General features: G+C 50.7%; 1 protein-coding gene across 2 annotated transcripts in view; it reads left to right on the top strand.

Annotated features, from left to right (window-relative positions):
- The window catches only part of LOC144737788 (adhesion G-protein coupled receptor F1-like), a 49,434-nt gene that overhangs the window by 9,769 nt on the left and 23,796 nt on the right, over positions 1-15,869 (top strand). The window contains exons 5-11 of one of the 2 annotated variants that reach the window (XM_078620651.1): positions 3,373-5,022; positions 5,532-5,735; positions 6,695-6,913; positions 8,292-8,429; positions 9,212-9,393; positions 11,018-11,221; positions 12,090-12,264. In XM_078620651.1, the coding sequence (XP_078476777.1) occupies positions 3,373-5,022; positions 5,532-5,735; positions 6,695-6,913; positions 8,292-8,429; positions 9,212-9,393; positions 11,018-11,221; positions 12,090-12,264 (2,772 nt within the window). The remainder of the gene's footprint in view (positions 1-3,372; positions 5,023-5,531; positions 5,736-6,694; positions 6,914-8,291; positions 8,430-9,211; positions 9,394-11,017; positions 11,222-12,089; positions 12,265-15,869) is intronic. The other variant, XM_078620652.1, reaches the window with a different exon arrangement.

The raw sequence follows: 15,869 nt of genomic DNA on the forward strand, positions 1-15,869 counted from the left end.
GACCCCTTTAGCGAACGGTCGACGCAACCGCAGGGGCATGAGCATCTGTGCCCCCGGGGGTACGCGCACCGTTCGAGCAACGAGCGCCTGTACCGTTGCACAGGCTGTACGCAAGGCAGGGGTGGAAGGCAAGAACGTCATACGTCGGCCCGATGGAAGTTTGATGCATCCCTGGTCAATTAAAATTTTGACAGGCATTTCGGCCAAAAAGTGCGTCCCCAACAGGCACGGAATTGCCAGAGAGGAGGAGACCAACACCGGCCCAGATAATTTAATATCTCCGATAGAAATTTGCACTCGAATTTGGCCGATGATACCTAACGAGCCCCCGTTTGCAGCGTAACACGGTATGTCGACGGGGAGCAACGGGCGACTCTGAACGGGCAGGATATTATAAATTAAATCGGAAACGATAGTCGCCGATGCTCCCGTGTCGATCAATACCCGTACTTCCACCCCATCAATGTGCCCCGTGACAACGGACGACCCCGCCGATGCAGCCACAACACGGTGAGCCAACTCGGACCATTGGCCCGGTTGGAGCGCCCTCCCCATCAAGCCCTGACCCGATGCACCAGCACCCGAACCCCGAGAATCGTGTATCGGGGCATGTGAGAAAGAAGTGGGTGTGCGTGCAGGCCGAACATGTGGGGTGCCACGACTTGCCGGAGGATGTTGTGGAGGCTTTTGAAGAGGGCCGTCCTCAGCCCCAGTTCTTGCCCCGCGCTGTCGAGGAGCCCAGCATCCTGAAGCCACGTGGCCCCGGAGGCCACAGTTGTAGCACACGACGAGTGCTCCAGAAGACTTGGGCTGCTCTCGGTGGCTCGGTGCATCCCGAGCCGGTCGCCCGCCAGACCGCCATCCCGCAGAACAGCCCGCAGCGAAGACCCCCTCAGATTCGGAGGTGGTTGCCGCAACGGTGTGTCCCGCAGCTGCCTTGTTGACCTTCCTCCGTTGGGAAATCAGGTTGGCATGGATGTGCCTTGCAGCCCGCAATGAAGACATGTCCGCATCATCCTGCGCCAGGATGACGAAGTTGAAGTCGTCGGCCAAAAGCAGAATTTTTTTGGCCACCATCGCGTCCACCCCTTCCTCGTCCATGCGCAGGAAGGCTGCCTTCGCCAACGCCAACAGGGCCGTGCGGTACGCGAGTGGTGACTCCTTGTCGCCCCTCTGCCGCTCGTAGAAAAGCTGGCGACAGTCGGAAGGTGGCCCATAAACCGTGGCCAGCACTTGAAGCGCTGACCGCAGTGTGGAGCGTGCCAACCTGGGTGCAGCAGTGAGGGTGCCAAGGGCGTCGCTATCCAGCATCGCCGGAAGAGCACGCAGCGCCTCGTTGTCCGTCCAACCAGCCATCTCTTGGTGGGCGAGGAAACAGCGCTGCAACCCACCCCAATCGCCGCCACTTGATACGAACTCCTGCAAGGCCGGCAGGCGTTGCTGAAATGTCGGCTCCGTCGCCGACGATCGCCCAGCACCCGTACCGTCTCCATGGACAGTATGGAGAGCAATGGCGGACCCCAATGGAGGTCGCGCCATCGGTGACGTGCTGGTTTCGTCTTGGTCGGTGCTGTTGTCTGCTGTTGAGGACCTGGCGACCGCTGATAGGTAGCCACTGCGACCCGGCCCCGCCGATGACGTGGTGCTTGCTGGTTGGGCCCCGTCGCCTGCGTGACGTGCTGGGGCCCCTCCCTCGGCTCCTACTGTACCCGTGGCGGGAAGTTCAAGCCTCCGGCCCATCGCAAAGGCGGGAGTTTTGGGCGGGCGCTGTCCGTCTTCACGCCGCGCCGCTCCCCCCCGGCCCCAGGTGGGTTATCTGCTCCAGTGTGGCGGCCGCTGCATATAGGAGCTCCGCCAATCGGGAGTGGGCCAATGCCAACTCATCAGCCGAGGTCCCGGCTCTCTCCGAGTGCCCTGCTGGTGGTGGAGCCGGCAGCGGTTGGCCAGGTACGTCGGCGGCGATATCTTGCACCGCCTCTCCCAAGCTGTCGTCCTCTCTGGGGTCTTGGGTATGAGTTATCCGTCTCGTATCCATTATTTCGACCACTTCTGATGCCAGATGTAGTGAGTTCCAGGGAGACTGACGACGGAGTCGAGGCACACTCTTTTATTCAACTCAAGGGCAGTAACAATACTTGAAGGGTTAATGGCCTCTTCATCCTTACTAGATGGGATAACACCCCTAGCACTATTTCCCCTGTCCTATTCCCAGTCCTCCTCTAATAGTGCTATGGGAGGTTATCTGATCCGGCCCTGGTAAAGCACGGATCCCGGCACCCAGCTAACCCGGCCTTGCTCTTACAAGAGCAGAGGTCCAGAAGCTCTTGGGGCCGCGCCACTGGCTTGCCCTGCTCGGCCCTGACAAGAGCAGCGAGACAGGGGAGTCCCAGGGCCTATTCTGCCGGTCTTCAGACTTCACTGGTAAGCTTCTTCCACACTGGCCCCGAGCTCTCTGGCTCCCCGCCTTTTATAGGAATCCCCTCCGAGGGGTGGAGTTATGGGGGATCACAGCGCCCCCATGGCCCCCCAGGTTAACGGATGCGGACGTGGATGTAGACACCCGCGTGTGGGTGCAGACACCCTTGTGATTTCTGTCCGCCCTTCTCCCCATAATAACCCCTACAAATGTAATGGCATTTTGGGAGGCAGATTCATGGCAGAAAGGCGCCACATTTTAACCAACATTTCGACTTGATTATTCGCCTGAAAAGGCCTTCAGGCTAATTACAGGCAATTGGAGTACTGACGCCTCTGTTTCTATTGGACAGGGGTTGGGGAACCTATCGTCTTTTCACTGCATTTCACACAGCCCACAACTTCAGTTCATATGGTCCATGACATCATTTTAAACAACCCACGACTTAATTTCACATGGTTCGTGACTTCCTGTCATATGAACCGACACTGTATTTCATATGACCTGCAGCCACATGAGGCCTACCACTTTGAAAATGATAAGTAAACATTTTTCTCTTTCACATATCCATGTATCCAAGTTTAAAACAGAAGTATATTTTACACACATCCCAGGAGAAACACACTTAACCCAGTTCTAAAGAAATTAGTTTTCAACTTAGATAATAAAAGTGCATAGCTTTAGTAGCTTCCTAATATTGGAAGTAAGAGCGATCCAAACGGCCATAGAAGTGCATCCGAAAGTGTGCGATGTGGTTACCATCTTTGTTCGATGGTGTGCCAAAAGCAACTTCTGGCGAGGATGACTGGAGTTTGCATGATGATGGTTTTTGCTCCTTGACGAGAAAAGTCAGCGTTGAGGCTGTGGGTGAACATGACGCTGTGCATTAACGCTGAGGCAGTGGGACAGCATTTTTTTGCCACTTGCCTCCCACCCCTTCGCTCTCCCTTCCGCAGGCTGCGTGCAGGAGGCCGGCATGATGCTCTGCTGGTGTGAGCAAGGTTCCGTCTGGAGCGCCTCGATGTGCAATTCTCTGGGACCCTGCTTCCTCCACTCAGCCTCGGCCCAAGAGAAGAGCCCCTGTGCGTGCGTCCGGCAGTCGCCTCCCGACAGCGAGCGCTGCCTTCCCGCCACCCAGGCTTCTTCCTCAGCAGGGCATGCAGATCCCGGTGTCCGCTGTCACGGGGGCGTACCCAATGGAGCTCTCGCGAGGAAAGAGAAAGGAAAAATTGCCGATGGGTGCGGGGAAGACAGCGGCAGTGGCGCAGAAGAATTTCAAGGCGTTCGACGGCATGGGGAGGGTATCGTTATGGTTGGCGGTGGGAGAGAGCACGACGTTCACCACGCGGACGGAGCTGCCTTCGTTGGAGGAGGGAAAGGAGACGGTGATAATAAAGCTTCTATTGTCCGAGCTGAAAGAGATTCCGTTGACTTAGTTCCACCCAGGAAAGGACACGACGATGTCAAGCTCTCCAGGGAAGATCGCATTGTTCCACTGGAGGGAGACCACGTTCTTGAAGCCAAAGGAGAGGAAGGTGAGGTCATTCGCAAGCGTAGGCAGGTTTTTCTTCCGGTCGAGGACCGCAATCTAGACCTCAGAGATCAAACGGACGACTACGACAGCACGGACGAATATGAGACAAGTCCCATGTCTACTTCAACATCGTCCGCTCTGTCTTCACCATTATCATTGATGACGCCGATCGGTTCAACGAACACTACACGACAACAAACTCGGAGTTCCACAGGCCAGGCGGGTCCTGGCCCCAGCATGGGCTCCACTGGGATGACCACGGCCACCATCGCGGACGACGGAGACAGCACCGGCGAGTATGAGGACAGCACAGCAGCAGCGAGCACGGACGGGGACACGGCAACGGCTGGTTCTACTCCGGCTGACCTTTCGCAATTGACCAAATCTCCTCCAACTGAACTTTCGCCATTGACTGCTTCTACTGTTAATCCACAATGGACTTCCCACACAGTTTATACCACTGCTGATGTTGACCCTGTGACAGACTCCACCACAGGCTCCAATGTCACTTCAGAGATAGTTTCTGGAAGGCCGGATGTCTCTCTCATTACAAAGCCAGATGTCTCTCCTGTTACAAATCCAATTTTTTCTCTCATTACAACACCTGATGTCTCTCCCGTTACAAATCCAAATGTTTCACTCATTACAACACCAGATGTCTCTCCCGTTACAAATCCAAATGTTTCTCTCATTACAACACCAGATGTCTCTCCCGTTACAAATCCAAATGTTTCTCTCATTACAAGGCCAAATGTCTCTCCCGTTACAAATCCAAATGTTTCTCTCATTACAACACCAGATGTCTCTCCCGTTACAAATCCAAATGTTTCTCTCATTACAACACCAGATGTCTCTCCCGTTACAAATCCAAATGTTTCTCTCATTACAAAGCCAGATGTCTCTCCCGTTACGTCACCTGCATCTCCCATTACAATCCCAGGTGTCTCTTCCGTTACAACGTCCCGTGTTTCTCCTATTACAACTCTTGGTGTCTCTTCCGTGACAAATCCAGGCATCACATCATCCACGGTGTCTCCCAATGCCTGCAAAGAAGGCAGCTCCTCCATACAATGTGAGTCGTGGCTGTGGGTCAATGTTGAGGATGTGGGTTTGTGTTGAGGCTTTGGGGCAGTATTGAGAAGAGATACAAATACATTCTTGAATGAAACTCTATTCTTGAATTGTGAAAATCGCTTCACAATTCGTTATGAATGCGTAAGGAAAACGAGGCATAAATGGCCCTTGTGGTGAGCTGTTAATTTTTACCCTATAACTGCAAATCTCCACGTTGCCCACAAATACGGGGATCGAAAGGAATCTTTGCATGGCATTACTACTGCAATGCAGATGCCTATACAATTACGGATAAGGGGTAGCTCTGTGGATTATGGTTGATGGGTCGGCTTATGGCCTTTAGTTTTTCTGTTTTGGCTCCGGAAATATGGATTGTAATAGGGTTCGTGTTTCAGGACTAGGATCATGGGTTACGAACACTGTACATGAGCATGCATTTCTTACTATGCATCAGACGAAAATAACAGCTGCCGTTTCTTCGTGTTTTGGCGCGTGTCTTTCAACAAGGGAGAAACGTAAAACTGAGTGATGCCAGCATCAATGAGGGGGACAACGTGACCCTGACTATGGCCGAGCCAGAAGTGGCACCGGAGTCGGTGATGTGGTGGAATAACGGCACGGTGATGGTGAATGGAATCGTGTTTACTCCGGGCTTCGCACCTGGAAGAGGACCCACACTTACGATAAAAGGCATCAACAAAAACCACAAGGGTGAGAGGAAGCATACTGCGTGTCCTCATATCTGCGTGTACGAGTGTGTGTGTGTATGTGTCCGTGGTAGTATTGCGGGTAGCTCACTTCACTAAGAATCCAGCTACCCGAATTCGATTCCCCCTCACAGCCAACACCATTAACGATTATCTGAACAGGTCCAGAGCCTCCGCTAAGTCGACTCAGCCTCAAATACGTACCTGGTGCGACGTGTAAACATCAGCACTGGGAAGACACCGGCGATCAGCCATGGTGCTGGCCACCCACGCCCTCGTGTACCATGTCAGCCTTCATACGTGCTCGCTAACAGCACTGCCCCAACTAAACCCGTGCTGGAGGCCCCAGGGGGACAGGCGTTTAAGACGTCTTCTGGTCAAACCCTATTTTACAGAGTTAGACCGAACCCCCCCTCTCGGGATTCCTCCAGAAACAGGAGACCAATGTGGTTGGCCACGTGGTATGTTCAAACTCTCATTGCAGATAAGAATCTGCCACTCCTGTGTTGGGAGATAGACCGGTACTGCCTGGACCTCTGTGCAATACAGCAGGTCCGGTGGACTGGTTCAGGCTCCAGTCACCATGAGGGGTGGACAGTGATCCACTTGAGGCAGGAAGCTACCAAACAATAGGGAGTGGCGTTGCTTCTAAACAAATGTGTCCGGGCGTGGTGCTGGCCACCCACCCCTTCTTGTGCCGTGCCAGCCTTTACAGGTGCTACTCGCTCACAGAACTTTCTCCAAATGTTTTTTTAAACGTGATACGGGTGATAACTGTCTATGTATATGTGTCTGAATTAGTGGGAAGTGGTAGTATAATGGTTTAAGTTACTGCGTTAAAAACCGGGCGACCTGAGTTCGAATACCGCTCACGGCTACCACTACCATCATCATCAATGACGAATACGTGAACCGGTTCTCGGCTTTCCTTTAGGTGGACTCAGCCTTTGTCTTTGTGTGTAGGAGTCTATTCTTGCGAGGCTTGTGTGGGAACCGTCCTGGTCAAGGGGAACGTGACATTGCCAACTATCCTTCCGGTCCCGGTCATGGACATTGAACGAAGCTCTTTGCCACAAATCAGCGTCGCGTGCAATGAGTCCACGACCCTGACCTGCTGCTTGACATCACTGGATGAAAATATCACGGTCACGTGGAAGAAAGAAACAGTGCAAATATCATCAGGTTTGCATGCATTTCTCTCTTGTTCGCAATTGTGAATTTAAATGTACACAATAGACGATGGTGGCCTTGTGTCTTTTTGTCTTTGTGGGTGCCACGGTGGCAAGACGTTAATTACCTTTCCTGGTATACAGGAGGTCGTGGGTTCGATCCCGACCCTGAAATCTGCTGTATATTTGGATTTTGCGTCTTCTCCCCATGGTCGTGGGAATTTTTCTCCGGATCTTCCGGTTTTTATCCCAACATTTAGAATCAACGTGCATTTTAATTATTTGCTGATATAAATTCCCACGTGATAAGCCATCATTTTAGCTAGGTTGCTTTTGAAAATAGCTTCCGTGGTAAGATAAAAAAACAGTGTAGATAGTTTTGTGGTAGTCTCTCCACCTCTGTCCACCCGGCAGTGGTATCGATTGGTACACAACTTTTGGGCTAATTAGCAGGTCGCTTTTGATGGATATAAAGTGTGAGTACTCTCACCTCTTCCAAGGCCGTCTCGCCAGTGGGGAAGAGGTCAAACAATACCCCCTTCGATCGTGCCTCCCTGGAGTTCCGGCTAATTGGAGGCACTTCCTGCAGCGGTGTCGTGAACAGGCGATGAAAAACAAACCCCAACTATTATATTTTTTTCCGGGCAATGCCCACTGAGCTATGTAACTCTTTCAGAAGCAACCTGGCTATCACAAATGATAGCTCAAGCATTGGCTTATCATCACTTGGGAATTGATCTGTTTCTACCGACTCATAGAAACCCATAGACCCACAGAGACCCATACTAAAACTATTTTATTTACCAGGTAAAGCCCACTGAGCTAGTTTATTCAGAAGCGACCTAGCTATCATGATTGCTTCACGAAATGGCTTATCACGTGAACATCTATAGTAGTCAAATGCTCTTAAAACGCGTGATGTTAATTCTAAATATTGAGGAGTAAAACCAGGGGAGAAAAATTCACATGACCACATATGCAGACGGCAGGGTCAAGATAGAACCCACGACCTCCTGCATACCAGGCGAGGTAGTTAACATCTCTTAGCCACTGTGGCGTGATTGCAGGGCTGTGCCTGTACCATATTTTGTATGTATGTTGTATGTATGCTATATGTTGAATGTATGTATGTTGAACTTTTTTGGCTTTGTACGAAGCCAACCGTGCTAATCGGAAGTGCGGCAGGCCAACACAAAAAATCAGTTCCAAAGAAATGAATTTCGATATGATTTAAAATTATGTAGCTCCACAATGGCTTCCTAATATCGGATGGAAGAGCGTTCCAAACGGCCACAGACGCGCATCTGAACGTGCCGCGTGATGCAGTGACCGTCTTTGTTCGATGATACAAATTTTGCCTCCATCTCTCTATCTTTGTTGCGTGCTTTCAGTGACTGCCCAAAGCCTTTGTTCGAATTACACACATCCCATAAGTAACCCGTGCCAGGATACCGTATACACGTGTACATTCTCCAATGAAGCTGGTGCGACTTCGTATGCAATTCAAGTTAATTACATTTTGGCCACTGGTGAGTTATTCGTCTGCATTACACACCACACACATTTTTCCAAAGTTTTCAAAACTGTTATTGTCATATCTGGGTTGGAGCATCCAGCAACTATTTACTGCATCTAATAGATGTCAATGTTCAGTTGTCTCCCTATCACTCTTCTTTCGCTACTACCGTGGTTACTGTTCACCCGAACGTCACTCATTTATTCTCCACCCATGTTGAGAACTCGGTCTATCAGACTGTCTATTTTTCCTCATCCGCACCATGTATAACCAGCACCACACTACAGGTCACAACAACATACTCACCCACTCAACCACACAACCACCCACTCACTCACTTACGCACCCACTGACCCACTTATATAAACTCAAGCGTAGTGAGTTTACAGTCACCAATCACTGCATAAAACGTCATCGTATTTAATTTGGTTCTGCACTTTGGATACATTCTATCTCTAAAAATGCAAATGTTGCGACTTTTAAGGAACGAACATTACTCTCATATAGCAGGATGGGCGAGAATATGCTGCCCTCTACTGTGTGCTGGCCAGTGTCACATGAAGGGATCTCAGGGGAAGCTCTGTGATATCCACTTCTATGGGCAATTCTCTGACATGATGAAGGTGGGAGTGGGAGGAAGGGCAACCACACGGAGCAATCCGAAAGGCTTCCTCCCGTGGCATGATGCCTACACACCCAATCCGAAGTTGGAGCTACCACCGCCACAAACAAAACCAACCACAACCCCAACGTGAGTGCATCTGGCCCCGCTGTCTCGCCATTTTTGCCTTTCAGATAAAACGTGCCCCTCGAACGACGCGTGGCCAGAGACAAAGAGGAACGGTGTCGCCCACGTCAGGTGCCCTCCGGGCTACGGGGGCACTGCCCTGAGGCGCTGCTCAGCCGACGGCGTCTGGGGTGCGATCTTCAAGAACTGCACCTCAAAGCGCTTCACCAATGTCGAAGGCAAAGTGCAGGTCTGTTTTCGTGCGTGCTGTGCATTCGTGCGTGCTGTGCGTTCACTCCCTGACATGTTAGCGCTCTAATGACCGTAGCGCTGGCGCCGATATTGACACTGACACGGACACCAACGCTAGCACTCGCCAAAACCACTGGCGGGACGCTGACCCCAGACGGTGATCCAAATGCTGACCCGAGGTTCTGACCCCAGATGTTAATCCCAAATGCTGACCCCACTTACCCCATATGCTGACATCAGACGCTGACCCCAGATCTTGACTCCAAACGCTGACCCCAGATGATAACCCTAGATCCTGACTTCAGACACTGACCCCAGATACTGACCTCAGACACTCACCCCAGGCACTCATGCCAGATGCTGACCCCAGAAACTGACGCTGACCCAGACGCTGACCCGAGATGCTGACCCCAAACACTGACCTGAGCGATAACTGTAGCATAGCCTTCAATGTAGCAGTAAATCTAACCTTAATCCAAATCTAAACCTAACTTAGCATCAACACTAACCACTGCACTAGACCATTAAAACACCAACACTCACCATAACCCTAGTCTTAGTCCAAACAGTAATGCTAGAACTAACTTCAACACCAACCTTAACCCTAACATAAACCCCTAACCCTATCCCTGCAGCTAGGTTTGGTGGATCGTCGCATAAATGTTGTACAACTCCTTTTCAATGGGCGTCGAGGATGAGCCGTACCCTGGCTCACCAGTGGAAGGCGGCGGTATAGAAAACTAATCTCTTTAGTTTTCCATCTGTACGGGGATGTAGATTAATCGCCCCCTTGCAGGCACGCACGCGTGGGTCTTTTCCTCCTAATTGTACAAAAAAAAATCATGGTTCTTATGACACAGTGTGGCTCTCCTGCATGGGTAAATACAGCAGTCTCTCATTTAACGGGGTAGTAGCGGTAAAAGCGTTCCTACAAAGTGCCACAGTAAGTAAAAAGCGCGTGAAGTGAAGACAATTTCCCATAATGTAATAATAATAATGTTTAGTGAAATACCATTTACTACTACACACATTAAGCAGCGAGATGGCGGGACATATAACTGAGGGTATGCCGCCGCACTGATGTCGGATTCCGCGTTACTGTATCATTCCGCATACTGTATTATTCCATGTATCATATTGTTTCGTGTTACTGTATCATTCCGCATACTCTATTATTCCGCATTACTCTATCATTCCACGTACTGTATCATTCCACGTATTGTATCCTACCACTTAGCCATGCAGCTCAAGAAAGTATTTAATCGTCAATCACTCAGAAACTGCGTCATAACGGTGCATGTTCCGCGTTATAATGGTACGTGTTCTGCGTCATAATGGCACATTACATGTTGTAACGGCGCACGTTCTGTGTTATAACGGTACACGCGGCATCGCGTCGTAATGGTGCACATTCCACATCATAACGGTGCACATTCCGTGTTGTGTGGAAAGTGTCACAAAATGTAAGAACCGCGTCATAACAATAACGCGTCATGCGTGAACACCACGCATCAAGCAAGGACTTACCATCGAAGTAATAACAACAATTAACTAACCCCCGGAACAGAACCTAACTCAGACCCTATATCCCTATCGCTCTCCCCTTATGTTGGCATGGGCAGCGAATGGAGGACGGCATCGGGAACCCCACGGAGTTGGTCCCACGGCTCCTGGCAGAGATGAAGACGATCACGCAGGTACCAGAGCCCAGCGGCCAGGAACCAACCCTGCTGATGGGGGATGTGCGTTCGGCCCATGCCTCCCTAGACAAGATCATAAACGTGGCGTCGGCCAGAGATGTCCGGTTCAACAAGAGCGTATCCAAGGTGAGCTCTGGAGGGAGATCATGAGAAAGAGTGGGTGGGGAGGGGGGGGTCTAAGGGCGGTGTTGAGTATATGGGCGGTGTTGAGTCTATGGGTGGTGTTGAATCTATGGGCTGTGTTCAGTCTACGAGCAGTGCTGAGTCTATGGTGAGGTGTTGAGTCTATGGGCGGTTCTGAATCCATGAGCAGTGTTGAGATTGGGCAATGGGAGAAGGAAGCAAAGGGAGAGACAGAGATAAGATTGGGAGTGAAGAGGACGAGAAGAGGGGACGTGGAAGGCAATGAAAAAGGCGAGATGAGGTGGAGCAAGGCCATGGAGAGATTTAAATACTTGTGTCAGGTATTTGAAAAGAGAATGGTGGAGTCAATGGATAGCCAGCGGAGTTGAAGGAGGAGGAGAGGCTGAGAGTGAGAATTAAAGGTGAGATTGAAAAGAACTCGTGCAGAATGAGTATTTTTAATTTGGAGTGACAGCAGAGATGGGGAGGCCAAGAAGAAGAAAGGTTAGAGATCAGAAAATGAACCCGGAGTTTGGTGACAGAAATTGAAAGAAGGCAGATTTTCCTGATGTTAAACAGATGAAAGCGACAGATGCCAGTAGTAGTGGAGATGTGGGTGGAACATGTGATTGAAGAATAAAAGGTGACACCGAAGTTGAGGGCAGAGGAAGCAGGAGTGGGGGAGAGGGGGTAGAAGGAGTAGGTTGGAGCGACAGGAGGAGAACGAGAGGCCGGAAATGTTTTATTGATGTTTTGGACGGATTTAGAATTATGGTGATAATGGTAGTGAGGTGCTGATGATGATCATCATGGTGATGGTGTTGGTGGTGTTGACCGCGATAGCGCTGTTGTCTTGTATCACTAAACACAGGATTTCCTGGACTCTGCGAGTAATCTCCTTAATGGATCCGTTAAAGAATCCTGGTCACAGCTGGAGTTCATGGACAGTATGGACAGCTCAAGCCTCCTCCAGACCACTGAGGACTTTACGCATCTTATTGATGCTGAGGATTTCTTCTCCAGTGCTCGGACCTTAAGTGAGGAAGGTTTGTTCACAAAGGCATTGGATGTCGCAGTTCAGAGAATTCTGTCTGTAAAGAATCTGGATTTTTTGTCTCCAGCATGTAATGTTCTGGGGTTGTGTCTTGAATCATGATGTGGGCAGAGGGTGGGGCTACCTAAATAATGGGTGGGGCTACCTGTGTAGTGGTTGGAGCTATCTGAGTAGAGGGTGGAGCTACCTGAGCAGTGACTGGGGATACCTGAGTAGTGGGTGGAGCTACCTGAGGAGTGGGTGGGGGTACCTGATTAGTGGGTCGGGCTACCTGAGTAGTGGGTGGAGAGTCTAGATTTGAAGCTACTCCTTCTAGTGGGTGGAGCTTACTTTTATGGGTTTGTAACCCAGGTTTATGGGTGCGTAGCCTAGGTTTGTAGGTTCGTAGTCAAGATTCATGGGTTCATAGCCCAGGTTTATGGGTGCGTAGCCCAGGATTATGGGTTCATAGTCCATATTTGTGGGTTCGTAGTCAAGGTTTATGGGTTTGTAGCCCAGGTTTATTGGTGAGTAGCCTAGGTTTATGGGTGCTGTCAGGTCAAACCATATGCGGAAATGCAACGGGACCACCGCCCCCCGAGCCGTATGGACCCACGGGCCACCTCTCTAGATGGGCTAAGGAGGACCTTTGTCCCCAGAACCGCCAGGTCAAACCGTCTGCTGCAACATGACGGGACCACTACCTGCACGTCAGGCGAGATTTACAAAGATTCCTTGAACATAACCTGAACCAAAGTACTCTACTCGCCGATGCAGGGAGTCCACATAACATTCGTGGCCCCGACGGCATCTGACCACAACCCTGGTCGGCAACAATTTGCAGGGGCATCCTGCTCAGAAATCCATGCCCCAAGAGATAGGCCACAGCCAGCGTCTTAAACCCAACACTGGCTACATATCTCAATCTCCCCTCACTCTGAAACGGGCTACAATTCCCAACTCACCGTGTTCGCCGCTACGCACGCAGTCCCCATAGGCGAACCACAATGATCCCATATTTTAAAGGCAATGTCAAAAACTTCAGAATCAAAAGTAGCCAAGGCACCCGTGTCCCCTAACACACAAAATTCCACACCTTGCACAAACCCTGACTATTCCCAATGAACCAGCTGCTGCTGCTACTACTTGGCACGCCAGCTTTCGCCACCGCGTGCCCGAGTTTGGCCTCTATGACACCCAATGACTCTAATGCGTGAGGTGGTTTTAGTAGTCGGGTGTCTGGTGCATCGTGACTTGCCTGGGCTGGGCTGTGGCTGTCAATGAGGCGGTGGATGCGAGGAGCTCCACGATGTCCCCGCGAATCTTGGCATCCCCGCGCGAAGTGTTGAAGCTGGCCGCAGCGGAAGCAGGCGAGCCTAGGCACCCGTGGCGAAAGTGCCGATTTGGGCCGGGATCACCACTCCCAGTGCCATCCCGGTGTCCCTCCTCGCCGCTGGTCCCCTCCGCAACCCGCTGGTGTCACCTTCCCCATAGACTCCGTTTCTTTCTTCAACGGCTCCAAGACAATCTTTGATGGTCGCCCGGTACACTCGTCCCCAGTCCAAGACTTTCCGGTCCATGCAGCCACCAAAGTCCGTTTTCCCAAGGTTTTGTATGCTTGCAGGCACCACGCAGGGCCGACGGTGGACCATATACTGCAGACATCTTCCTGTAGGCATCCTGAAGCGTAGCCCTCTTCTGCTCAGGGATGGCCCAGAATGCTGCGAGGCCATCATCAAGCGCCATAGGTAAAGCTCTCAACACCTTCTCCTCCGTCCAGCCGACGGATTGGTACGCTGCTCCAAACCGACGGGTGAAGGCCCTCAAATCTCCCACCGCCACTGTAAATTATTTAATCAAAGGCAATCTTCATGGTCGATCGGCGGTACCTCGCCTCACCGCGGGAGTTGACACTGCCTCTGCTGCTTCAAGCGCAGGACACCAAATGGCGGCCGTCGGTCGCGTCGCCTCCCGCGAAATGGCGGCCCCCGACTGCGTGGTCCATATCCCTGCACGACTTTGCGGCTCGTCCCCGGCCATGTCAGCCCTTGAAGTTGCCACTCGCATCGTTGCCACCAAATCAGCGAAGGTCGAGCGGAGCAGATCCGGCTCCACCACCAGTTCTTGCCATTCTTCTGTTACCGGCGCCGTTTTCTCTACACCTGCAGTATTTGTCACCGAGACCCCGGCTCCCTGGGCTGCTGGGGGGACCCCTTGGTCATCTCCTCTTCTGAAGATGCTACAGGTGGTTTCTTACTCTTTCCTTTCTTCGGCATATTACAAGCCACTTCTGACACCACTGTAATGTAGCTCTCAAAGACACCGTCTTGTTCAGTTATATGTATATTTATTATGACTAAATTACGCCGACTCACTTATAACTAGATTAACCGCGAGTGACTATATACACTTGGGTAACTTAGATAACTCTATTCTGAGACAACATAACTCTAGCCTTCCAAGACTACAAGGTGTCCACTCCAGGATGATGAAGACGACACGCTCCAAGGTGACGACGGCGATGGCAGTTCCCCCACAACAGCAGCCAAGAGCACCGGTTCATGCAGGCTCTTATCCCCCTCATGACCCGGCCATACCCCTATTCCGGAACCTTCTCTCACCACACCTGGCCCTGTCTGTCTCTGCCCTTATTACAATTTACGACCATTAGGTCCCGTGCTTCCACCTCACGCGACCCTGTCAAAGCCTGTCGCATGAATCATCAGTGACCACTTAGGTCCCACATTACCCTAACTTGACCCTGTCTGTTCCCATTATGTTAATTAGTAACCATGGCCACGGGGAGCCGTATTGTCTTCAAATCACTCCGTACTGTCCTTACAAAAGGAAGGTGTTCAGGTTTTTTTAATTCACCATATGTATTTTAGTTTCTCTTTCATATGTTTAAACTAATGTGTGAACTTTGTACTCCTTTGTGCATCTCAAATATTCAAGTATACAGTGAGGGAAAAAAGTATTTGATCCCCTGCTGATTTTGTATGTTTGCCCACTGACAAAGAAATGATCAGTCTATAATTTTAATGGTAGGTTTATTTGAACAGTGAGAGACAGAATAACAACAAAATCCAGAAAAACGCATGTCAAAAATGTTATAAATTGATTTGCATTTTAATGATGGAAATAAGTATTTGACCCCCTCTCAATCAGAAAGATTTCTGGCTCCCAGGTGTCTTTTATACAAGTAACGAGCTGATATTAGGAGCACACTTTTAAAGGGAGTGCTCCTAATCTCAGCTTTTACCTGTATAAAAGGCACCTGTTCACAGAAGCAATCAATAAATCAGATTCCAAACTCTCCACCATGGCCAAGACCAAAGAGCTCTTCAAGGATGTCAGGGACAAGATTGTAGACCTGCACAAGGCTGGAATGGGCTACAAGACCATCGCCAAGCAGCTTGGTGAGAAGGTGACAACAGTTGGTGCGATTATTCGCAAATGGAAGAAACACAAAAGAACTGTCAATCTCCCTCGGCCTGGGGCTCCATGCAAGATCTCACCTCGTGGAGTTGCAATGATTATGAGAACGGTGAGGAATTAGCCTAGAACTACACGGGAGGATCTTGTCAATGATCTCAAGGCAGCTGGGACCATAGTCAC

Source organism: Lampetra planeri, chromosome 74 (genome assembly GCF_965212315.1).
Source record: "Lampetra planeri chromosome 74, kcLamPlan1.2.h2, whole genome shotgun sequence".
NCBI lineage: Eukaryota > Metazoa > Chordata > Hyperoartia > Petromyzontiformes > Petromyzontidae > Lampetra > Lampetra planeri.